Genomic DNA, 26769 nt, shown 5'->3' on the forward strand with positions numbered 1-26769 from the left:
TTATGGAATCGAGCCCCACATCAGGCTCCTCCACTGTGAGCCTGCTTCTGCCTTTCCCACTCCCCCTACTTGTGTTCCCTCTCTCGCTGGCTGTCTCTATCTGTCAAATAAATAAATAAAATCTTTAAAAAAAAATAAAAATAAAAAATAAAACAAAGACTATAACAAGAGATGAAAAAGAGCAAATATCATAATAAAGAAGTCTATCCAACAAGAAGATCTAACAGTTGTGAGTAGTTATGCCTCCACTTGGGAGCACTCAAATATATAAATCAATTAATAACAAACATAAAAAAGCTCATTGATCATAATACAATAATAGTAGGGGACTTTAACCCTCCATTCACTGCAATGGAGAGATGATTTAAGCAGAAAATCAACAAAGAAACAAGGGCTTTGAACGACACACTGGACCAGATGGACTTAACAGATATATTCAGAACATATCATCCTAAAGCAGCAGAATATACATTCTTTTCGAGTACACATGGACATTCTCCAGAATACATCACATACTGGGTCACAAATTAGACCTTAATAAATACAAAAAGATTGAGATCATACCATGACATATTTTCTGACCACAATGCTTTGAAACTTGGAAGTCAACCCCAAGAAAAAATTTGGAAAGACCACAAATACACGGAGGTTAAAGAACATCCTACTAAACAATGAAGGGATTAACCAGGAAATTAAAGAAGAAATTTTTTAAAATGCGTGGAAACAAATGAAAATGAAAACATGACAGTCCAAAACCTTTGGGATGCAGCAAAAGCAGTCCTAAAAGGGAAGAATATAGCAACACAGGCCTACCTCAAGAAGCAAGAAAAATCTCAAATACATAACCTAACCTTACACTTAAAGAAGCTAAGAAAGGAACATCAAACAAAGCCTAAAGCCAGCAGAAGAAGAGAAATAACAAAGATTAGAGCAGAAATAAACAATACAGAAACAATAAAAAACCAGAACAGATCAATGAAAGTAAGAGCTGGTTCTTTGAAAGAATTACTAAAATTGATAAACCCCTAGCCAGACTTATCAAAAAGAAAACAGAAAGGAAACAAAGTCACAAATGAGAGAGGAAAGATCACAAACACCACCACAGAAACACAATTATAAGAGAATATTACAAAAAATTATATGCCAACAAACGGATAATCTGGAAGAAATGGATAAATTCCTAGAAACATATAAACTACCAAAACTGAAACAGGAAAAAAAATAGAAAATTTGAACAGACTGATAACCAGCAAAGAAATTGAATCAGTAATCAAAAAACTCCCAACAAACAAAAGTCCAGGGCCAGATGGTCTCACAGGGGAATTCTACCAGACACTTAAAGAAGTGTTAATACCTATTTTCCTCAAGCTGCTCCAAAAAATAGAAATGGAAGGAAAACTTCCAAATTCACTCTATAAGGCCACCATTATTTTGATTCCAAAACCAGATGAAGACCCCACTAAAAAGGAGAATTTCAAGCCAATATTCCTGATGAACATGGATGCAAAAATTTTCAACAAAATACTAGCAAATTGAATCCAATAGTACATTAAAAGAATCATTCACCACAACCAAGTGGGATTTATTCCTAGGCTGCAAGGGTGGTTCAATATTCACAAATCAATCAATGTGATTCAACACATTAATAAAAGAAAGGATAAGAACCATATGATCCTCTGAATACATGCAGAAAAAGCATTTGACAAAATAGAGCATCCATTCTTCATAAAAACCCTCAATATAGTAGGATATGGGGAGTATAAGTCAATATCACAAAGGCCATATACAAAAGACCCACAGCTAATATAATCCTCAATGGAGAACAACCGAGAGCTTTTCGTCTACAGTCAGGAACAAGACAGGGATTTCCACTCTCACCATTGTTATTTAGCATAGTACTAGAAGTCTTAGCCTCAGCAATCAGACAACAAAGAAGTAAAAGGCATCCAAATTGGCAAGAAGAAGTCAAACTTGCACTATTCACTGACAACATGATACCCTATGTAGAAAACCCAAAGGACTCCACCAAAAATATTTGATAGAACTGATACATGAATCCAAAAAAATCACAGGATACAAAAATCAATGTACAGAAATCTGTTGCATTTCTATACACCAATAATGAGCAGTAGAAAGAGAAATCAAGGACTCGATCCCATTTACAATTACACCGAAAACAGAAAGCAAAATGAACTATTGGGACTTGAGATAAAAAGCTTCTGCACAGCAAAACAATTAACAAAACTAAAAGGCAACCTTTGGAATATGGAAAGATATTTACAAATGACATCTGATAAATGTTAGTATCCAAAATTAATAAAGAATTTATCAAACTCAACCCCCCCAAAAAAAATCCAGTTAAGAAATGCGCAGAAGACATGAAGAGGTATTTTTCCAAAGAAGACATATGAAAAGATGTTCAACATCACTCATCATCAGGGAAATACAAATCAAAACCACAAGGAGATATCACCTCACACCAGTCAGAATGGCTAAAATTAACAAAACAGGAAACAACAGATTTTGACGATGATGCGGAGAAAGGAGAACCCTCTTACACTGTTGGTGGGAATGTAAACTGGTACAGCCACTCTGGAAAATAGTATGGAGTTTCCTCAAAAAGTTAAAAATAGAGCTACCCTATGACCCTGCAATTGCACTACTAGGTATTTATCCAAAGGATACAAAAATACTGATTTGATGGGGCACATGCACCCTGATGTTTATAGCAGCATTATCTAACAACAGCCAAAATGTGGAAAGAGCCCAAATGTCCATCAAGTGATAAATGGCTAAAGATGATGTGGTACACACACACACACACACAAACACACACATAAAATGGAATATTACTCAGCCATCAAAAAGAATGAAATCTTGCCATTTGCAGCAACATGGATGGAGCTACAGTGTACTAACCTAAGGGAAATAAGTCAGTGAGAAAAAGACAAATACCATATGATTTCACTCATATGTGGAATTTATGAAACAAAACAGATAAACATATGGGAAGAAAAAAAAGAGAGAGGGAGGCAAACCATAAAAGAAACTCTTAACTATAGAGAACAAACTGAGGGTTCCTGGAGGGAAAGTGGGCAGGGGAACGGGCTAGATGGGTGATGGGTATAAAGGAAGCACTTGCTGTGATGAGCACGGGTGTTGTGTGTAGGTGATGAATCCCTAAATTCTGTTCCAAAACAAGTATTACAATGTATGTTAGCTAACTAGAATTTAAATAAAAACTTGAAACAATGAAAAAAAAGAAAAGAAGTGATTACTGAGAAGCTTCAAAGCTACACAAGTACCCTATTTTTCCTTAAAGTTTCATTCCCCAATTTCAATATTAAATGTATTATTCTTATGGCAATTCTTACTGTGGGGTTCTAATAGGTTTTTTTTTTTTATTTCCCTCATTCCTTCTACATTTATTAAGAATTTTCTGTAAGGAATTTTTGTTCATTCTCATCCATTTATTATTTATTAAATCATTTAATCAGTGTAGAATCAGGATATTATTTAGGTTTTTGAATTATAATGCAATACGATCATTATCTTTTGCTCATATTTCATCCATTGAGAACTCTTTTAGGTTGGCACTGTGTCCCTTTGGCATGATAATGATCCCATCCTCTTTTTTTTTTTTTTTTTTAAGTTCTTTCTTACTTTCTGGCACCAAACAATGCTCCAGGCTAATCATGTATTCTCCTTGTCCCAGCACAAGAATTAGCCATTTCTCTGTGGTGCCCTGGTTCCTTTCACTGGAAAACAGTATTTAGAAACCAAGATGCAGGCACTAGATGTGCTAGTTGCTACAGGGATGTCATGGATTCTAGACCCTCCTGATAGACAGAACTAGGAAATACATGTAGATATATACTAACCTATGTATACACGCATATCTATATTTACTTCTTGGTATATATATATTAAAATAAACATGAATTCAACTATTATCTCAGACCCTAATCCAACACCACAGGGTTCTCTATAGTCTTCAGTCCTTGCTTATTTTTAACTTCTTGCTCTGACAGTAGAAAACCTGGTTTAAATCAAACACAATCTATTTGTCCAAACCTAGTAAACACATAAAGTGTCGTTAGAAACGTTAACTTATACCACGTGATAAACAAATTTACTAACCAGAATACAATCTTATATACAGTTTTTTTTTCCCTTAACTTTACAGTATCCAATCAAACTGTTTTCCAAAGTTACTCAGGTCAGCTCTTCTTTTTTTTTTCTTTTACGACATTATGGCATTTGTAATATAGTTAAATTTAATTGTCACAGTTTACTTTATATCCTGGGATCCCCTGGTATTCTAGTTGACTTTTCTTTTTAATTTGCATTCAGGAAAGTTGGTTCTTTGTGGTATACAATATGGGTTTTGACAAATGCATGGAGTCATGCATCAGCCTAACACAGTATCATAAAGAACAGTTCCATAACACAAAAAATTCCATTGTGAGGCCCTCTTGAAATCAATCCCTACCTTTGCTACTCCTGGCAAATAACTGATCTGTTTTCCATCCCCACAGTTCTGCCTGTTCCAGATCATTTTATAAATGAAATAATACAACATTTAGCCTTTGGGTCTGGTTTCTTTCACTAAGCAAAAAAAAAAATTTAAGATTCAATCATGTTGTTGTACAAACCAATAGTTTGTTCATTTTTGCTTTTCATATATTTCAAAGTTTATGTAGCAAGTATCATTGCACTCTGTGCCACATTCCCACAAATCCATCTGGTTTCAGAACAGCACACTGTCAGTGACTCACCTAAAGCAAATTCTGTAGTGTCTCTCTACTTTTCAGCCTCAGAATTTTCAATAGTGCCAGGGAAAACTATAGACCAGACATGCTGGTACAGCTCAGAAGTATATTACCTCCAAAGGTATCACTCAACCAATGAGAATCCATAGATGAGTGCCCTACCCTCCCAGTCCCTCAGTGGGTTAACTCTGAGAAACATTCTACATGGTTCTTCATAGGTCCCTAGTGGGTGTGAGCCCAAATTTCCAAGTACAGTAGCCAGCTTAATAATATTATTAGTTTTTCTCCCTTCTTTGAAACTCTCTGTTCCCTCAGTTGTGTCTCCTGGATTCATCTCTCAAATAAACTCTTTTACCCAAGTCCTTGTGTCAGACTGTTACCTGTTCTAGAACCCTTCCCCAGATATCCCTATGACTCACTCCCTCATCTACATGAATTGTTTATTGCTACTTCTCAGTGAGCTCTTCTCTCACTACCCTTTAAAAATGCAAGCTTTGGGGCGCCTGGGTAGCACAGCAGTTAAGTGGCTGCCTTCGGCTCAGGGAGTGATCCCCGCGTTGTGGGATCGAGCCCCACACAGGCTCCTCCGCTATGAGCCTGCTTCTTCCTCTCCCACTCCCCCTGCTTGAGTTCCCTCTCTCGCTGGCTGTCTCTATCTCTGTCAAAATAAATAAATAAAATCTTTAAAAAAAAAAATAAATAAATAAATAAAAATGCAAGCTTTATCCCCCTTCCTTGTTTTATTTATTTAACAGGACTTTATTCAAAAGCACATAACTTCATATATGTATGTGTGTATAATTAATTTTGTTAATTTCAGGTAGAATACAGGCTTCATGAATGCAGTGATTTTAGTCTAATTTGTTAATTGTTGTGTCTCTAGCACTTGAAACGCTCTTTGGCACATAGTAGGCACTCAATAAAAATATACTGAATAAGCTAATTTTTCCAGGAAACTGGTTTTATTCAGTTTAAGAACAGACTTCCTATGGGGAAAAAAAAACAAACCTGAAAACTATTGACCTTCAAAATCAAACGGTATTCAAAATGAGGCCCACTGATTCCATCACAAATACCATTTAAAACATTCCCACACTAAGCATGAAGTTTGACTGGATCTTCTGAATTGCCTTGAATTCTAAAGTATTATAATACTATGAACAATAAAAGACTATAGTACAAGGTAGAAAATTGGCATGAACGCAGTATTTTTCCTCTTAGCAATTCACGTGAAGCCAAATATAATAATTGTATACCATGCATTTGGTTAGCCTATTTAATGATTCCAAACAGAATGCCATCTGCACAATAGAGATGGATATAGGGAAGAATATTTTTTCATCTGTGAAATGTGAGTTTCATTATTTTTTTTAAATATTTATTATAAGAAAGAATAAATCATTCTTGGTTTCCAAACTGGAATCATTTTCATCACATTTTTATTACCTGGACACTGGATAAAGGACCACTCATAGTTCTTTTCTTTAGGACAAAGACTGGTATCAAGAACCATCTCATTATTGTGCATCCCAACAAGCTTCATTGGTCCCCGTGAAGATCCTTCAATGCAGTGTCCTCTTCCTGTATTACTAGGATCATTGCACCAGCCACATCCAGGCTGTTCCAAACAATGTCCACAGGTTCTCAATCCAGAACAGTTTTGAGCTGCATGACAGGAACATTAACAAAATATGTTAAATGACTTTATATTCAAATGGAATTGTAAGCTAATGGAAAAATAAATATGATCTGGAAAAAAGACTGTAAAAAGTTGTCTATAGTTAATGTAAACATTTTTTGTAATAATATCTACGAGACAGCAACTGCTTAAAGGAAATAAAACTTACGTCATGAGCAAAGAGGACATAAATGAACTAACTTAAAGGTGAAAAAAGGTATATGGTAACCATGACATGAAGAAAAATGAAGTCAGCACTTAAAGGTTCCTGAGAACTTTACCTGTTTTTAGGACCTTTTGGAAGCTCATCCAGGGCCTATAGACCACATTTACCCTTGTCCGTGATGTAGAATCATGTTAGCTGTTCTTGTGCCTAGTGAGGGCATTCAAGGAAAAACTCTGCACCTGCCTGTGAACATCCAGTGTAATTGCTGCCTGTCCATCCTGACACAGCTGAGCCCCATGTGTACTGCCTTTCATTGACAATGCTCTTCCCAAGGGTCCAAGATACTAGCATTTGGCTATTATGTGATGAGTAAACTCAAACTCACCCAAAGAGCCAAACTGAATGGGAACTTGGGCACCAAATCACTATGTCAGCCAGACAACCAGCAAAGGCTCTGTCTGACTTTGAGGGCTACAGAATATCCCTCCAATATTCACATGCTGAAGCTCAACCTTGTGTGCTTAATTGATGTATAATCTATGAGCTTCAACAAAGCTTATGAGGACTGTGATGGCCTTTCCAAGTACGAACATAGTATAGTTTGCATTATATTCACTATAGTTGCTATGTGCTGTTTTAAATTTTTAATTCATAACCAGAGTATTCTATATTGGGCTGAGACTTTAATTACTTTACTGATATTTTGCTAGAAAAGGCACTCTTTGTGTTGGAAATTGTTTATCCATAGAAGATAGTGAGAGTGGTATAAGATATCATGAATGATCTAGCCACATGCTAGTAAAAACCTAGAGGGGGAAGAAATTGTCATTTCTGGCAGACCAAATTTCATTGTTATGGTGGTAATAATAACTTAATTGCCACTTAGTGTTTTAATATTACTGGAAATAGAAATATTCCTCAGATTGCTGCCAACAAGAATGGCATAAGTTTCTCAGTGAACATCAAGAACTCAATACAGTGAACTGTGCAGGCATAAGAGAGTATTGGATTAAAGAATTCATCAATTACAATATGATTTCTTATGAAGAATTTTTTGCATGCTGAGCATTGTAGAGAATGGATATAAGAAGGTGGAAAATGAGTACTGTCTCCTTTATTTCCTTAATAATAATAATAATTTAAAAAGGAAGAACACTATTTGAATCTTTGAATACAACTGACTAATGTTATTTCTATAGACAAATAAATCATTGAATGAACATACTTCCTTTTGGAATTTATATTTGTTCAGCAGTACTAAAAGATCCTTAGATAACTGAACATTTCATCTATTACCATACCTCTTCTTAGCCATCATGCTTTGAAATAGTTCTCTTACATATATGATTGTAGCTACCCCACAGTATTGTTGATTGGGTTATTCTAACTATCTTCAAAACTGTACAGGGTTGCTACAAAATCAATAGGAAATCATGGAAAATATAAAATTAGGTATGTTATCTTGACATTCCAATTATTTACTATCATGTGATGATTTGAAGTAGATCTTTACTAGGTCTCACCCAGAATAAATCTATTTTTATATTTATAGTCCATGGATATCTCCTAGGAAAGTAAATTTTATTTTAGGACTATCTTTTAAAGGAAATATAACCAATAAAATGTCTTAAAGAAGCATTACATACAAAATAAGTCTAAACTATTCTCAAGTACAGCATTCTTGCTAATGCTTTCCAAACAACTGGGGAAATCTTAGATGAAAGGATGCTGGGTATCTTGCACTGACTGAATGACAAGCTATTAATCTTCTAGTTCTGTTTATCTACTTGATTTTGGGTTTTAATAACAAGTTACAAAATGTCATGTTCAGAGCAACATTTTTTCTCAGATTTTATTTTACATATGAAACTATTACATAAGGAAATGTTGGTTTTCCTTTTGCTCAAGAGTGGAAAGCAACAGGCATTGCTGAAAGATTAACAGAAAATTCATTCTTTAGTATTCAATAATGATTCAAAACTTGACAGATTCTAATGTTTCTTAGACAATAATATAGGAAAGCTTTTGTATTGTCTATGCTATTTTTCCTACGTTATGAATAGTAGAGAGACTGTATAAACTACAAGCAATTAGAGCAATCATTTTAATTTATTTTTGGCTTTTTGAAAAATTAAGTTGTAAAACATTCAATATGGTTTTTGAAATGTATAAGAATTTGAAAAATCAATCTGTAAGAAATTACATCATCAGATGATTACTGGAGATTTCTGATTCCTGATCCAGCATGTCAGGAATTCAGAGGTTACCACTCCACCCTAACAAAAAGTAAGAAGCAGCACAAAATGAAAAGTCAACAACTCTTCTTAGATCTACCAGAGAAGTGAGGTCACAGGGCAAATCCCCTGCCTGCAAGATTGGAGAGACAGGTAGGAGGATACAGAGAATCATAATGTACCAAATTTGAAACCTCTGCAGGATCCAGTGTCTAGGGAAGAAACCCTGAACCATAGCTGATCAACTGCTTGAAGTTCAGTGTGGACAACTCTGAGAGTTAAAATTCCCAGAGGGACCCAGTCATGGGGGCACTCCCACACTTGGGAGGTTTACCTCCAGGAGCTCTACAAGGTCCTCACAGTGAACATCAAAGAAAAAACATCTTGTGCTTCTAGCAGGGGAAGACAAAAAGGAACCATTCCGAAACATGCCAGAGCATTCTGTTCTTCTTAACAAGGCCTGGAAAAACTATTTAACAGAGCCTAAACTGCTGAGGTTTTATAAGAGCTCACTTGACCTGTAAAAGGGAAATGCCCAACTCTAGCCTGCTCTGGCCTTCCACGTGGAGGAAGAAATACACAAATCCAGCCAGCCACCCTGTACCACCCGGGAGAGGGGAAAAAACTGAGAAGCACTAGTGAAGTTCACAGCATAAAGCACAAGTTCACCAAAGGACTGAGACTTCATCAATCAGTTACAGAACACTTCCACTCCTTCCACACCCTACCACTACATTACGAAAGGCCTATTTATAGCAGTCTCTTTTACCTGCAAATCATATCTGGCTATCAAGAAAAAAATTACAAGGCATATCAAAAGGCAAAAAACACAATGTGAAAAGACAAAGCAAGCATCAGACCAGACATGGTAGGAATATCAGAATTATCAGACCAGGAATTTAAAACAACTCTGAATAATATGCTAAAGGTTCTAATGGTAACATGCAAGAACAGATGAGCATTGTAAGCAAAACTATAAAAGTCCCAGGAGATAGCATGTAAGATCTAGATGACCTTGAGGTTAGTGATGATGTTTTAGTTATTACATCAAAGGCACAATCCATGAAAGAAAAAATTGATAAACTGAACTTCATTAAAATTTAAATTCAAATTTAAAATTTCTGCTCTGGAAAGACACTGTCAAGAGAATGAAAATACAAGCCATAAGCTGAAAGAAAATATTTAGAAGAGACACACCTGATAAAGGACTGTTATCTAAAATACACAAAGAACTCTTAAAACTCAATAATAAGAAAACAAACAACCAAAATTTAAACATGGGCAAAAAACCTAAACAGATACTTCACCAAAGAAGATATACAGAGGCAAGTATGAAAAGATGCTCCATACCATATGTTATTAGAGAACTGCAAACTAAAACAACAAGGAGGAACCCCTATTAAATGGCCAAAATCCAAAACACTGACAACACCAAAGCTGGCAAGTATGCAGAATGCAAAGTAACAGAAACATCCATTGCTGGTGGGAATGCAAAATACAGCCACTCTGAAAGACACTTTGGTGGTTTCTTCAAAACTAAACATATTTTACCATACATTCCAGGAATAACACTCCTTGATATTTACCGAAATGAACTGAAAATTTATGTCCACACAAACACCTGCACACAGATGTTTATTGCAGCTTTATTCATAATTGCCAAAACTTGCCAAAAGCGGCAAGATTTTAGTAGGTGAATAAATTGTGGTACAACCACACAATGGAATATTATTCAGCTCTAAAAATAAATAAGCTACCAAGCCATAAAAAGACATGAAGGAAACTTCAATGCATATTACTAAGTGAAAGGAACCAATCTGAGAAGCTACATACTATGTGATTCCAACTACATGACATCTGGAAAAGACAAAACTATGTAGACAGTAAAAATATTAGTGATTGCCAGGAGTTAGGAGAGAGAGAAGGATGAACAGGTGGAGCTCAGAGGATTTTTAGGCAGTAAAACTACTGTGTATGATACCATAATGATGGATGCATGCCATTATACATTTGTCAAACCCTACAGAATGTATCACAACAAGAGTGAACCCTAATATAAAGTATGGACTTTGGGCAATTATGATTGTCTGTGTGGGTTCATCCACTGTAGCAAATGTACCCCTCTGGTGTGGATGTTGACAGTGGGGGAAGTTGGGCATGTGCAGGGGCAAAGGATATACAGGAACTCTCTGCACCTTCCTCTCAAAATTGCCGTGAACCTAAAACTGCTCTAAAAAATAAATTTTAATCAGTTTAAAAAATATTACCTTCCCTAACTGCCGAGAAAAAATGTTTAAATTGAACATGTACATAAACCTGTAAAATACCGAAATACAGATTTATGAGATGTGTACTATATTCTCATGTTTCCTATTATTCCATTTTCACCGTATCAATTTAATTACATTTTTATTTGTAAAGGTTTATTTTATAAACCTTCTATTATTGCATTAAATTTTCCTTTTGAAGCTCATTTCACAAAAAGAATAACCAATATTTTAAGTAAAAATGTCAATTATTTATAATTGCAGTTATTAATAAAGCTTTCTCATAAAACATTAGGCTAAATTTGTCTTAAGATATATTTCTTTTCTTCAATTTGTGAATTTTAAGTACTAATATAACAATATTACAACTAAAAAAACATTGGGGAATATTATAAAATCCTTATTTGTTTCTCGTTAGCAAAGAAAAGTTTCCTTCAAGTTCCGTTTACCAGAAAACCTAAATTGATCACTGAAACAACTTTCTAAAAGCAACATAAAATGTATGCCATTTCTAATATAGTCTTATTTATAAATCTAAGAATGTTTTTAAAGACTTACTACTGTTAAATGTTTAGTGAAGGACCAGACACATGCAGTAGAAATGATCGTGTAAATTCATTATGTATAATTAATGCTAACAAAACATAAAGTTAAAGGCAAAAGTACGACATAAACATTGCCCAAAAGCTGACATCTTTGAAACAATAACACTCAGCTACTTTCAGCACTCTGACTTTGACCAAAGATGCCACCTTTATTCCTAGTCTTTATTTTATTTCCTAGCATTTCCTTATAGCTTATTAAAAGCCTGTTGGTTAAAAACATGGAAGAATGACATAATAGAGAAGGAGTTTGTTTCTCACAAGGAGGAGATCACTGTGACATGAATACTACTTCCAAAAAATACAAGGTCTCCTTGAAGAGAAGTTCAATGGCCCTCTTCCCCACAAGGATGCAAAGGGCATATATAATTTAAAGGGCTGTGGAACAAATATAACCATTATCGGACACCATCATTAAAAATGGGCTATAGATAGCCACCAAGAAGGCAAATATGACAACAGACATAAACAGTGAAAGAAAAGACCTACAGAAAAGAAAAATCCAGCACACTAGACTAACTTCCCAAGAACAAATGGTTGAAGTAGAAAACAAAACCCTCAAGAAATCAAAATCAAGAAAACAAAAAAAGAAGAGTCAAAAATAAAAGTCTTAACGGTAGAAGTGAACAGCTGGCGTACGCACCCCCAGCGGACAGCCCTACCAGTATACGTATCAGCCAGTGCTGAAGATGCACTTCATACCAGTGTTCATACCTTCTCAAAAAACACAGCTACAGTTTTTATAGTGGAAATACAGGTTTTCAAAAATATCACTTTAAAACAAATAAAAATCCCCAAATAATCAACCATGAAGAAGAAAAAAACATCTGAATTGTAAGTAAGAGATGGAAAATATAAGTGAATTTAAGACATACTGAGCTTTAGCTAGAAATTCCAACCGTTATTTTAAGATTTCTTTAAAAAGAGTAAATAGAATAAAGCATTTCTTTAAAAAGAGTAAATAGAATCTAAGCATTAAAGACCATTTTTAGCAGATAAAGAAAGAAACCACTCTTCAGATTCAAAGAGCCAATGGGACTCCATTTTTAAAATCCAACTCAATTACTGGAAAACTGAATTGAGTTACAAAATTTGGAATCCCAAGGATAAAGAGAAAAAAAACTTAAAATCTTTTACTTCTTAAAGACTTCTTTTAAAAAGATGCCCCACAAAGGAATGAAAATCAAATTCACATGAGAATTCTCACTCAAAACAGCAAACGCTACAGGGTCTGAGGAAAGAATAACTTGGAACTCCCACATCCAGCCACTTTGTCAGTCACGTGAACATAAAACAATTACATTTTAGACATACAAAAACTCAAAAAGTTTACTAGCCATGAATTTATTTGAAAGAATTACTGAAGACTATTCTCTAAAAGGTGAATAAATAAAGATACGGAATACAAGAAAGATTTGTGAGAAGTAAATACGACTTAGATTTAACTCGAAGTAATTTTTAGAAAATTCTTAAGCATATAAGAGCTTGGGAACTTTACGAGCTTCTTTTTCCCTACCTTTTACCCTTTTATCCTATAACTCACATAGAGAAGTCCATAAAGAAAAATGGGAGATTAATAAGTTATTGTACAGAAACACTCTGTGAATGCACTCAGCCTGGAGGTGGAATATTGCCTCCCTTGCACGCCTGTCCTAGTCAGCACCTCAATCTTCTACCGGCAGCATCCACTATCTGTCATGTGCATTAACTTTCACCTTACTCTACAGTTTTACCACCTAGATATTCATTCCTAAATAAGAAACCTTAGTTTTGCCTATTTTTGAACTTTATCTGAATGGAGTCACACAGTATATAATCTTTTGTGTCTGGCTTCTTTCACAAAACATTAATGTTTGTGGGAAGACAAACATGACTATGGAGGCAGGAGAGCCTGAGTACTGTCTCTCAGTTCCCCCCAAGTCTGCAGTACTGGTATGCAGCTCCCCTGGGCAGCTGACTCCTAATAAGATGTTTTCTGTGGGAGTAAGACCATTTCATGCCTGCAACAACCCCAGTGCCATGCACCGAATGAGGTCCATCCCCATTCTCTATCAAAGTTCCTAAAAAAGGACAGCAACAAGGAACTCAACACCTACTGTACCCAGCCATGCCCATCCCAGGAACACCTTTCCACTTGATGCTGAGAGCCTGGGAAAACAAATATATCCAACAGCCACAGCCTAGAAGTTGTAGCCTGCATTGTGGCACTTACTGTTTTGTCTCAGCTCTTCAAGCAACAGTGGTGCCTATATGGAGCAAATATGGGTTTAGCTGGGTTGGTAGGCTAGGGGGGTATCTCTGGGAGTGATGTAAGCTCTGGAAAGACCATTGAGTCTCCACCTGCACTATCTTAAGCAGCTGGCTACCTCTAAATGAGAAGGTTGCTCATCCAAGCAAGAAGAGCTTATAACTGGGTGGCCATGTTGTCTGTGGGCCACTAGATCCCAGAAGCAAGCCTCAGAACAATAGATTCACCACCAAATGGTATCTCAGACTTAGGAAGCTCCTCTTAAAAGAAGCAGCTCTTAGAGATCTCAGGGGAAGGATGGAAGGAAGAATGGATGGGCAGACAACGCATGTTGCTGCTAGGATACTTATCCATACATCATTATAGTCATGTTGGCAGTGGCTGCTCTTATGGAAGGAAGGTAAGGAAGCCAACAGGCTGATAAGAAAGTCCAGAAGGAACTTTAAATAAAGTTGCAGGAACAAGCTGTGTTAAGGCCCAAACTCCCAGGAACCCTGCAAGTGCCTGCTTGCAGGAGGGAAAGAACAGAGGGAAGCCAGTGGACTGATGCAAAACCTGAACTGGACCTAAAAGAGCTGCAAAGATTGGGTGAGAGAAAGCGTAACAGTGCATAATTTAGAGCAATTAAGAGAAAAAAAACTAGGCTTGGGATGACAAGATCCCCTGAGGAGTATTCCCTTAGAAAGATTAAAACTGTCCCTTCCCTAGCCCATTGAACACTCTTCAACTACAACATATTCCTGAGTTTAACCCATACAGGACTTCAAGTGGCTACTATTCTATCTCCTTTCACTGCACTGTAACTGCAGTTCCTTTGGGACCTGGCACCTGGTAACCGGATTCACTCATTGCAAACCCAGCTTATTGCAGGTAAAAGTATTGGGAAGAAAAATAACACAAAACAAACCTAAGGACTCCTGATTCTTCTGTTCTAGTGAGCTTCCTAGACATTCAGGTGTTGGGAAGTGGGGAACTGAAGAGGAACAAAACATTCCTCTCATTTCATCTGTGCCTGTTCGGATTTAGCAAGTAAACAGATGTTTTGCTTTGCTTAAATAAAGGACTTCTGGATGAATACACACTTGAACTCCAACTTTATCTAAGGTGATTCTGCAGCTAACTGTGGTTGTGGAATGGTAACCCCGGGCACCTGCAGAGTATATTCCCCAAAAAAGGACGTAAAGTCTGGATCAGTCACAGAAGGGACAGACACCAAAAGTGTGGCACGAATGAATTGATTCAATATTGAAAAGGAGGTGGTGGGAGCAACGGAAGTAAATGATAGTTCCTACCATCTTATTATAAATCTGAACAGACCAATTACTTCACATCCCTGTTGGAAAGGCATTTTTTGATGAGCCCCAGTGTCAGAAGGTAGATTGTGGAAAGATAAATCATATTTTCTGCTAGCACAAAGCTAGCCGAGACCAGCAGCTTCTACATTTTCCGAAGTGAAAAAAAAGCTGTATGTGGCTTCAGATTCCTACAAGGAGGCCAGGTGCTACCAGTGGTGTTATGCATTTCCCTTGGCAGCAGCATCCTGATGCAATTTGCCTTTGCAAGAAAGGCCATTCTCATAACGACACACTACCCAGTATCATACACGCAGGCAAGTGCATCTTGGTCCTCCAGTCCTTACAAAACATGAGACCAGCAAGGGGTAAGATCTTCTCCTGAAGTACAGCCCATAGCAAGTCCAGTACCACCCTGCTGACGTAACTCTCCATGTGATTCCAAGCGCATCCTGCCTTTGTAGTAGATGCAGCACCACTGATATGATTAGTATTCTTGCCAAAAAATGCCTAACTTGAATCTAATCATGAGGAGAGAATTAGACAAATCCAAATTGGGACACTTACAAAACAAATGGTGTAGCTTCTTTAAAAACATCAGTTGTGTAAGGCATGGAAACTGTGCTAGATTAAAGGACACCAAAGCAATATGTGACCTTTGCAACAATAAGCACTTCCGTGAAGCGTTAAACTATCTGCAACGTACACTCAGAGTTGGGGAGAGCACAAATGTGGCAAAATGTGTGTGTGTGTGTGTGTGTGTGTGTGTGCATGTAGGATAAAATAATTAGAATTCAAAATGATGGTACGGTATAAATCTGCAGCTTATACAATTAATAGGTTTTAAAACTAGCTGCAACACTCATTCCCATCTTTTAAAAACTTCTTCAAATGTTTAATTCCTCCTTCCGTCACAGAAAATTTATTTATGTCACCTTTAAATGAAAAGTCACTCCAGATAAACACTTACGAGAGCAGGTGGCAGTTTGCCACTCCAGACACTGTCCATATGGAAAAGAGATTATGTAAGCATTCGAGTCCACACATCGTCTCGTACTACTGCACCACATACACTCCATGCCGTTGCTGGTACAGTTGGAGCAGGATGTCCGTAGAGAACATGGCTTTTTGCATGGCCTTGCATTTTGATTTGGACTAACTGGAATAAATCAACAAATATAATTATTTTATTTGTTAACTCCATTTTAACACAGATACATAGGTTTCATTTGTTTTGTGGTTTAGAGAATGTATCAAATAAGCCAAGTGTGGGATAAAAATTATAACAAAAAATATGTGATAAGGTAAATGAAAATGAAGATGAGATGTCAATACTTCCTAAATTTATTATCACATTTGAAAATTATGCTTCTTTGGAAAATTTGAATCCTTTATTCAAAGTACATAAAGTTACATAATTTAAAGCTTATAAATAGAAATGTAGCCCATGATCTAGTTTTCTGTCTTTGGCTAATTACTGCATACACTATCATTATTTACTTTCCCGCTAAAATTTTTTCCAAAAACAGTCCACACCTATCAAAACAAATGCCCTGTCAGTGAACATGTTCCTGATATAAACAAACAATAAAAATAAAACAATATACTATAAAGTCTTTACATGAAATAGAATATCACAACCATTAGGATAAAAGCAATTTTTTTAATGCAAGCAAGGATATGAAGAAATTGGAACATTTGTTCATTGCTAGTAGGAATGTAAAATGGTACAACTTCTATGGCAAACAGTATGGCAATTCCTCAAAAAATTACACACAGAAAATACCATATGAGACAGCAATTCCACTTCTGCCTATATACCCAAAAGATGTAAAGCTGGACTGGAAAAGATATTTGTAAACCCATGTTCATAGCATCATTACAACAGCCAATAAGTAAAAGCAACTCGGGGGTACACTGATGGATGAATATAAACAAAATGTTGGATATACATACAATGGATAATTATTCAGGCTAAAAATGGAAGAAAATATTAACATATGCTACAATGTGGATGAACCTTGAAGACATTATGTTAAGGGAAATAAGCCAGCCGTAAAAGTTCGTACACCTTATGATTCCATCTATGTGAGGTAACTAGATTAGTCAAACTCATAGACACAGAAAGTAGAAAAGGTGGTTGTCAGGGGCTGGGGGAGGGAAGTATGGAGAGTTATTGTTTAATGGGTATAGAGCTTGGGAAGATGAGAAAGTTCTGGAGATATATGGTCTTCATTAATGCACAATAATGTATATGCACTTAATAACACTGAACTCTACATTTAAAAATGGTTAAAATGGTAAATTTTATATTATGCATATTTCACAAAATAAAAAATGTTTAAAAAACAAAAATAATTCAATATTCCTTTATCACTTAACAAAAATCTACTTCAAGACAAATACCATATGACTTTAACCCATACGTGGAATTCAAGAAATAAAACAAATGATCAAAGGGGGTAAAAAAAGACAAATGAAAAAACAGACTTTCAACTATAGAGAACAAACTGATGGTGACCAGAGGGGAGGTGGGTAGGGAGATGGATGAAATAGGTGATGGGGTTAAGGAGGACACTTGTGATGAGCACCAGGTGTTGTATGGAAGTGTTGAGTCACTATCCTGTACACCTGAAACCAATATTACAGTGTATGTTAACTAACTGGAATTAAAATAAAGACTTAAAAAAACAAGAAGTGGGCACTTCTAACATTTTATACTGGCTAATAAAACCAAATAAAAAATTACAACACAATTAGTCCACGTTTGGGGTTTGAATGTCATGACCAATATAAAAAATAATAAAGGTCAATCACCACAAAATGATATATTGTGCAAAAAAAAAAAAGATACAACAGAAAAGTTTCTTCTTACTTGCCAAATGAAATAGATCTATAAGATGAAAATGATTCTAAATTAGTTGTGAATCTTAAAAACAAATCTTTCTTCCAAACACTATTATTATAAAAGATGTTAACAAAATTAAAAACAGATTCAACCAAGACATAAAGATTGCATAAAACAATAAAATTTTGGTAGTTTCACAAGTTAATGCTGAGGTCACTAGTAGTAAGCGGGGAATGTGGGTAAAGATAAAATTTACCAAAATTATCAGGGAATCAACATCATAAAAAGATGGTGAAAGTTACCTCAGGCACATAGACTTCCACAAGTGGAAGGGGGTGGTAAGAAGAGGAGTTGGAAACATAATATTTTTAAAGAAATACTAGTTTACTACTTACCAACAGGCTTTTCACAGACGAGGCCATCTGCCATAGATGTACAAGGATTAGCTTTTAGGCCTGCCACTGCGGCCTTTTCTAGATAGGCACAGAACCCAGAATCATTTGGTTCACCTGGAAGCCACTGCAGTGTGGTGTTTGTAAAAGGAGACATGTCTTCCCATCCCCAGTAGGATATGTTGATTTTGCGCAAGCCTACCCACGGTGATACTTTCTGTAAACAATAGCAAAAAGAGCATGAAACAAGTTAGATATACAAAATTGTATTCCTTAGAAAATAGCTCATTATCATTAAAAATTACATTTATAAATACATAGAACTGCCTTTCTAAAGATTTCCTGTACCAGAGATAATGACCATTCCAGCATATTTGGAGAATGATGTAGAAAAGAACACTATTTTTCAAACATAGATTTTGCACTCATGCTACATAATTGCGGTCAGTTATTTAGCCCTAGTGAACCTCAGTTTCCTCTTCTACAAAATGAGATTATAAATATCTGATATAAATACCTACCTTATGAGGCAAGGTCATTAAAAAATAACATATTGCTGCTGCTGCTGCTGCTGCTGCTGCTCTGTTAACTGCTACTACTGTCACCAATTAATCAGTTCTGGGGGTAAGAACCTACAGCTAAGTTACATTACATGCATGTGAGAGAACAGGAAACAACATCAACAGACTGTATACAGAGGTGAGTGAAGACTTCTTAACATGTTCACAAAAGGACTAAGAAGAATAACTGCCTCTGTCCTAGTTCAGACTTCTACTAGTACATCAGGACTTTCATTCAATTTTAGATAAAATTATGTCATCTACTTTCATTATGAAAGAGATCAAGAAAACTGATAACACCTGACTCCTTTGCCTAAAATTTAATAGATTGCCAAATGCCACAAAACTAAATACTCCTAGTGCTCTCAGTAATATTTCAAAAGGAGCTGAAAAAGAAAATACATTCTGTATACATAGATCTTATTTTAATCATTAATCAATTTTAAAATGTGTTTATTCACATGATATTTAAAAAATGATACATTTTTGGTCCAAGTTACTCTCTTTACAAAATTCTATTAGATTATAAACAACTCCTTCTATTTTTTGTTTCTGCTTTAGAGTTATGTGGGGTTTCTCAAATTTTTTTATTTTTTTCTAACTTTCTTAGATATAATTGACAAATTAAAATTACATATATCTAAGATGTACAGTTTGATGTTTTGGTACATGCATACAACATGCAATGATTACCACAATCAAGCTAATTAATGGACCCATTACCTCAATTACCTTTTTATTTGTGAGAACATTTAAGATCTAGTATCTTTAATTTCAAGTATACAATACAGCATTATTAACTATAGTAACCATGCTATACATTAAAGCTCCAGAACTTATTTATCCTGTATAACTGGAACTTTGTACCTTTTGACCTACATCCCTACATTTCCCTCACCCCTGCCCCTGGCAACCACCATTCTACTATCTGCTTTTACGAGTTTCACTTTTTTAGATTTCACAAGTACAATCATGTAGTATTTGCCTTTCTCTATCTGGCTTATTTCACCTAGCATAATGTCCTACAGGTTTATACATGTTGTTGCAAATGGCAAGATTTCCTGCTTTTGTAAGGCTACATAATACGCCATTATCTATCTCTATCTCTCTCTCTCTCACACACACACACATATATAATCTCACATATCACATTTCATCATCTTTATCCATTTACCTATTGATGAAAACAGGCTGTTTCCATACCTTAGCTATTGTGAATAATGCTGCAATGAACATGAGAGTGGAGATATCTCATTGATATCCTGTTTACATTTCCTTTGGATATATACCCAGACACCAGATTGCTGGATCACATGGTAGTTCTATTTTTAATTTTTTGAGGAACCTCCATACTGTTCTCCAAATTGACTATACCAATTTGCATTCCCACCAACAGTGTACAGGGTTCCTTTTTCTCCACATCTTTGCTAACTTCTCTCTTTTCTTTTTGTTAACAGCCATTCTAACAGGTGTGAGATGATGTGTCACTTTGATTTTGATTTGTATTTCCCTGATGATTAGTGATGTCCAGCTTTTTATCATATACTGTTAGCCATTTGTATATTCTCTTTGGAAAAATGTCTATTCGTATCCTTTGCCCATTTCTTCACTGGATTTTTTTCTTTTATATTGAGTTATTTGAGTACTTATGTATTTTGGACATTAACTCCTTACCAGATGTATGGTTTACAAACATTTTCTCCCATTCCATAGGTTGTCTCTTTACTGTGCTGAATGCTTCCTTTGCTGTGTAGAAGCTTATTAGTTTGATGCAATCTCATTTGTCTATTTTTGCTCATTGCCTGTACTCTTGGGTTCATTTCCAAAAAATCATTGCCCTGACCAATGTCAAGAAGCTTTTTTTTCATGTTTTCTTCTAGAATATTTACGGTTTCAGGTCTTACATTCGTCTCTTTGATCCATTTTGAGATTTTTGTATATGATGTGAGATAAGGGTGCACTTGCATTCTTCTGCATGAGGATATCCAATTTTCCCAGCATCATTTATTGAAGAGACTGTCCTTTCCCCATTGTGTGTTCTTGGTACCTCTGTTGATGATCAATTCATCATAAATGCATGGATTTGTTTCTGGGCTCTCTGTTATGATGTGTCTTGGTGAAGGTCTCTTTATGTGTTCAATCTGTTTGGGGTCTCATGGATCTGGATGTTCACTTGGGAAGTTTCAAATTTGAGAAGTTTCCTGTTATCATTTCTTTAAAGGAGCTTTCTGCCCCTTTTCTCTTTCTCTATGCCTTCCAGCACTCCCATAATCCATATATGGATGCATTTGATCGTCTATCATAAGTCTCATAGGCTTTCTTCACTTTTTTTTTCATTCTTTTTTTCTTTTTCTACCTCTGACTGGATAATTTCAAATGACTTGTCTTTGAGCTCACTGATTGTTTTCTTCTGCTTGACAGTGTCTGCTATTGTAGTGCTGTATGAATTTTTTTGTTCAATCACTGTGCTCTTCAGCTCTGTAATTTGTTTGGTTCTTTTTTATGATATCTATGTCTTTGTTAAACTTCTCATTTTGTTCACATATTATTTTCCTAATATAATTCAGTTGTCTATATCTCTTTAAGCTTACTAAGCTTCTTTTAAATGATTATTTTGAATTCTTTGTCAGACAGTTTTTAGTTCTCCATTTATTTAGGTCAGTTACTAGTATTTTATTCTGTTGCTTTGGTAATGTTATATTTCCCCGATTTTTTGTGAACCCTATGGCCTTGAATTGGTGTCTCATTTGAAGAAGTAACTACTTCTTTCAATCTTTATAGATGGAATTCAGAAAGGAGAGCCCTTCATCATCCAGCCTATCCAGAAATTCTAGAGGGCTATGTAGTAGACTCCATAGGCGGGTTTACTGCTGGAGTACTCAGCTAGGCTATCCTGGTGGCTAGGTCAGTGGGTAAGCAGGTCTAGAGTCTGTGTCCACAGGGGCCTGCCTGGTACCTGGATCCAGACGGGCAAGTCTGCAGCCTAGGACCAGTGCAGTAGGTCTGGAGCTTGTGTCCACATGAGCAAGCTAACTGCCTGGGTTCATGGAAGTGGGCCTAGAATCTGTGCCTGTAAGTACAGGACTGGATCCTGGGTGCATAAGGGTCACCTGGTACAAGGGTCCATTGAAGTAGGCATGGTAACTAGGTCCATAAAGGCAAGCCCAGAGCCTGCGGCCATGGTGGCAGGCCTGCAGCCAGGTCCACAAGGGCCAATCTGGAGCCTGAAGCTCTTGGGCCAGACCGAAGGAAACATGGAGGTTAACCTGGCACTGGGATAATTTTCGATCCTGAATCCATGGATGCCACCTTAGTGCTGGGGTGAGCCTGGCACCTGGACTCATGGGTACGGACCTGGTCCTGAGTCTTCGGGAGCTAGCCTGGTGCCAGGGTCCACTAGGGCAGGCCTAGTGACCAGATCCATGGAGGCAGGCCTGGTTCTGAGTCCATGAAGGATGGGCCTGGTACCTGGGAGCACATGGGTAAGCCTGAAGGCTGCGTACACAGGAAAGGGCCTGAAGCTTGAGTTTCCAGGGGTGAGCCTCGTCTTGGGTCCACAGGAACCAGTCCAGTGCTGGAATATACTGGGGAGGCCATGGAACGTAGGTCTCCTGGAGCCTAGGGCCACAAGAGGCCAGCCTGGAGTGTGAGGCCATGGGGAGCAGTCTGGAGCATTCCTGGTAGGAACCAATCAGGCACCGGGGTTCACTAGAGAAGACCTGGAGCTAGGGTCAGCAGCAAAGTCAGGTGCTCATTTCACTCTCCTTCCCCTTTGCAGAAGGTCTCTCTCACCATGCTTCACTGCCCTGAATGGGCTTGGGGGAGGGATGATGCAGGTGATGTAAAACTGTCCTTTCTTATTTCTGCACTTCTCCCAAGTGCTATATTCTTTTACTGAAATTACCTAGTTCTTGCAAAGGTACTTGTGTATATGAATGGTTGTTCAAACCAATGTTTCTGTGAGGGGACAAGAGCGGGAAATTTCCATTCTGTCATCTTGCTGACATTATTCCTAAACACTTCTACCTTAATATAATAATATATTTATTTTCCAAGTTACTAAGTTAACAATATTATAATGTGAGGTGATTTCAAAACTCCACATCACCCTCTTTATATTGTGTACTGTCAGGACAGAGAAAAATACGTGTCTCCATTTGAGTATTTAACATACAGAAATAAGATAGATATAGCCAGTGTTTATTCTGTATATATGTTACACAAATGGTCCTACAGAGCTTCTAAAGATAGCTATAAACCTAGAAATTTGCAAGGTGTATAAATACAATAAATTTCAGAGTAAACACTCAACGAATATTTCTTAGATATAATTAAAGTATCCTTGAATATTCATTATGACAGATCTCATATCACCTAGTAAAATACTGTACAGATAGTGGGTAGTCAATAAATTTTGTGAACAAAAGTTCATTAGAACAGATATGGTTATTTTCCACCATCCAACTCCTGAGACAGAGATAGTACTTAATAAATGTTTCTAATTATAAAAATACACATGCTGCTTTGTCTTGCAATCACCATATATTTCATACATTATTCTGAAAGATATTTTGATAACCAAAAAACTATAACATCTTTATAGTTCTTGATAATAACAGCAGGAGTCAATCCAACATAGATATTTCAGATTAATGACTATGCTTCACATTACAGTGACTCTGCCTACATTTCCGACTATCCATAGTAAAGACAAGTCATTTAAAATGAAATATTACTCCCTAACTCATCATGATAAGGATCTGAGAGGAAGAGGAGAGAAACAGAAAAATGAAGCCGTTGATAAAACATTTAAAGTAACTATTACCCAGTAAATGAACTGGACAGGCAGTTGAAAATCAAAGATAAATTACTATATTATGAAAATTTACTGCAGCACACCATAAATCATTACAATATTTCATTAGCCATTTCCAATAAGTAAATGATTATCTGACCCAGGATCTCTCCTTAAATTGCCTGAATTTTTCTGTCTTTATTTGCCAAGGAAGGGTTATCGTACGTGTATACAACTGGTATGACTCAGGATAGAAGTCATTTTACATAAAGGGATGCTTACTGGAATGTCACCTCGCAGAGGCATCCACCTTTGAAATTTTGCTAAAGCTCAGCTTTCTAATGAAACAAAACATTTTTTTCTTTTCTAGGACATGCTAGTCCACAAACTCTCAAATCTAAATTCCTCACACATCCAAAATAACTGTTAGTCCAATCTTCATGATCTATAATAACAAGAAAAAACGAGGAACTAACACACGAAACCTTGAAATATGCATCTTCTAAAATACCACATTTCAAGATTATAGTGTAAAAACTAAAAATATTATATTTTGAACAAGGAAAAAGCAAGAGAGCTCTGATGCCAAATACTAGTACTTTCTAAAGCTCAAAGAATGTGGATCTACCAATAATAAGCTCTTTATAAGTGATACATATTCAACAGAACTAATTTTCAAATGCTCATTTGAACTGTCCCCCAATTTTATAAATGAAGAAATGAAGCCCCTGGTATCACAAGAATATAACAGATCTTAATTTATGTTATACAATAACCATATAATTAAAAATAAAACTTTATAAATATACTTTCTCACATTCTTCTGAAATGTTTTTTTAAAAAATCAATTGGTGTCTCTTCTGCATGAACCCACATACATCTTACCTTCCGGCCATAAGGCTGGTAGCTCTCCAACAAGACCAAAAAAAAAAGTTTCTATTACCTCCTTACAAATATTTTCAGGTGCTGGCCAACTCAAAGTCCTATAAACGTTAACTAGGGCATTACTCTAGGAAACTCCTTAGGTCCACATTACTAAGACATCCACCTTCTTTCTTCATATATCCCATGGCCATCTATTATTGCAATTATCACACTACAGTATAATTGTGTTTGTCTTCCTCACCACTAAACTCTTTGAGAATAGTGATTGTCTTTTGATCTTGATTCTCAGCAAGCAGACTGACAACTACATTGAAGGTGCCCAATAAATGTGTACTAACTGAATGAATATTGGCCCATTCTTCACAGAAAAATAGCTACAGTTCACACAAAAATGATTTCACAGATTAATTTTTCATACAAATTTAATTATAATCGTTTTTTCTTTATTCTATTAATATCAGGCATATAACAAATGTTTGACAGCCAGCAAGTATATTATGATAACCACTTCGGAATTTTGAATATTTATAAAAGCCAGGGATACAATTAATTTAAACGTTTTATTAATGCGTGGGAAAGGGCTCTACAATTAGAAAATAGAATTATAAGTTAAATTAACTGATATTGATACTCATAAGAAATATAGATGCTTATATCACCAAAAGTGTTAGGGTAAGCAGTAACAGTGAAGTGAATGTCCATACAAAAATTTCAAAAGGGAGTGTGCATAAGTCCCCCTAATCTTTTTTAACATTTATAAGAACTGTTCTTATATCACTTTTTAAACACTAGATGCATACTCCTCTGTTACTAGTAAAATTAAAATCAGTAACCTATTCTTCATCAAAAATCAGGAATGATCTTTAAGGTAAAAGGTCCTAGTACAACTCCCCAGGGTAGCTGGGGGGATGGGGGTAGTGGTGGCGGAGAGTGGCAGGGAGGATTTCTTATTCACCATGGAAAAATTAAAATAGTAGTCTGGGGAAAATATTTTTAATTAGTTAATTATATTAATTAATTTAATCAATACCAGTATTAACTATTCATCAAATAAATTCATTTAGTTACCTAAGAATTCTAAATGATGATTCCTGGAAATAGCAGTAATAGCAGCAGTGAGAAAAGAGGTACAAAAATAACAACGCTTAAAATTAAAACAATAATGATAATTACTGTAAACACTCAAATAAATTTATATTCTTTATATGCATTATCTTATTTTTTTTCACAATAAACCTACAAGGTAGCTATGATTATTATCCCTGTTATAGATGAAGAATATAGAGCTGGAGAGATTAGCTTACTATTATTAAGTTTTAAAGATAAGCATTACGTCCAATTGTGTACTTGCCACCACTTTGATGATACAGTCCTCAATGTTTCTTTAAAATCAGCTATACCAAGAAAACATTACTTAAGTATTTCTATAGCAAGTAATTGGCAATATTTGCTCTAAAATATTTTCAAGCCAAAATTGTCTTCTCTGTACTATATAGAGTGGAGTTTTGAAGTACCAATAGATTATTTGTCCAAATAAAAATCATAACTGAAAGTCAAAATAAACTCTTTGAGATCTGCCCTAATAGAGTTTTCAAAGTAACAGCTGAATTATAGACACATCTACATTATTTGTATAAAATTATGCCACTTTGTGCATTATAGACCATAGGGTGTCTATGTGTGTGCTGTGTGTTTTTATTTTAATGAGGCCAAATCTAATACAAACTACAGATTTAAGGCATTTATTATTGTTTAGTCTTATCACTTACCTGATCTATATTGAGTTCTAATTTTATTTTCGAAACAAAACACAAAAATCTGCTACGATATGATAGTTTATATTAGTACATTTCAAGGAAGTACATGAACTAAATAAAGTATGTCTAAAACTAGGTTTAGTTTAAATTATTTCCAAATTTTCTTACATAATCTACTCTTAAGAGTTGACTATATTTTAACAACCCAAGAGTAGAAAACACCATAAATTCCTCTTAGAAATATCTTATAAAATAATATTTTGATACAGTTTT

General features: G+C 35.7%; 1 protein-coding gene across 7 annotated transcripts in view; it reads right to left on the reverse strand.

Moving 5' to 3' along the window:
* Positions 1-26769, reverse strand: part of ATRNL1 (attractin like 1) — a 747087-nt gene that overhangs the window by 560376 nt on the left and 159942 nt on the right. For all 7 annotated transcript variants that reach the window (XR_015724716.1, XM_045803217.2, XM_045803216.2 and 4 more), the window contains exons 16-18: positions 18503-18716; positions 16230-16418; positions 6219-6437 (exon numbers count right to left, since the gene is read on the reverse strand). Coding sequence is in view for 6 of the 7 variants with exons in the window: in XM_045803217.2 (XP_045659173.2) it covers positions 6219-6437; positions 16230-16418; positions 18503-18716 (622 nt within the window). In the remaining variant the exon portion in view is untranslated. The remainder of the gene's footprint in view (positions 1-6218; positions 6438-16229; positions 16419-18502; positions 18717-26769) is intronic.

Source organism: Ursus americanus, chromosome 6 (assembly GCF_024610735.1).
Source record: "Ursus americanus isolate L20-20 chromosome 6, mUrsAme1.1.p, whole genome shotgun sequence".
NCBI lineage: Eukaryota > Metazoa > Chordata > Mammalia > Carnivora > Ursidae > Ursus > Ursus americanus.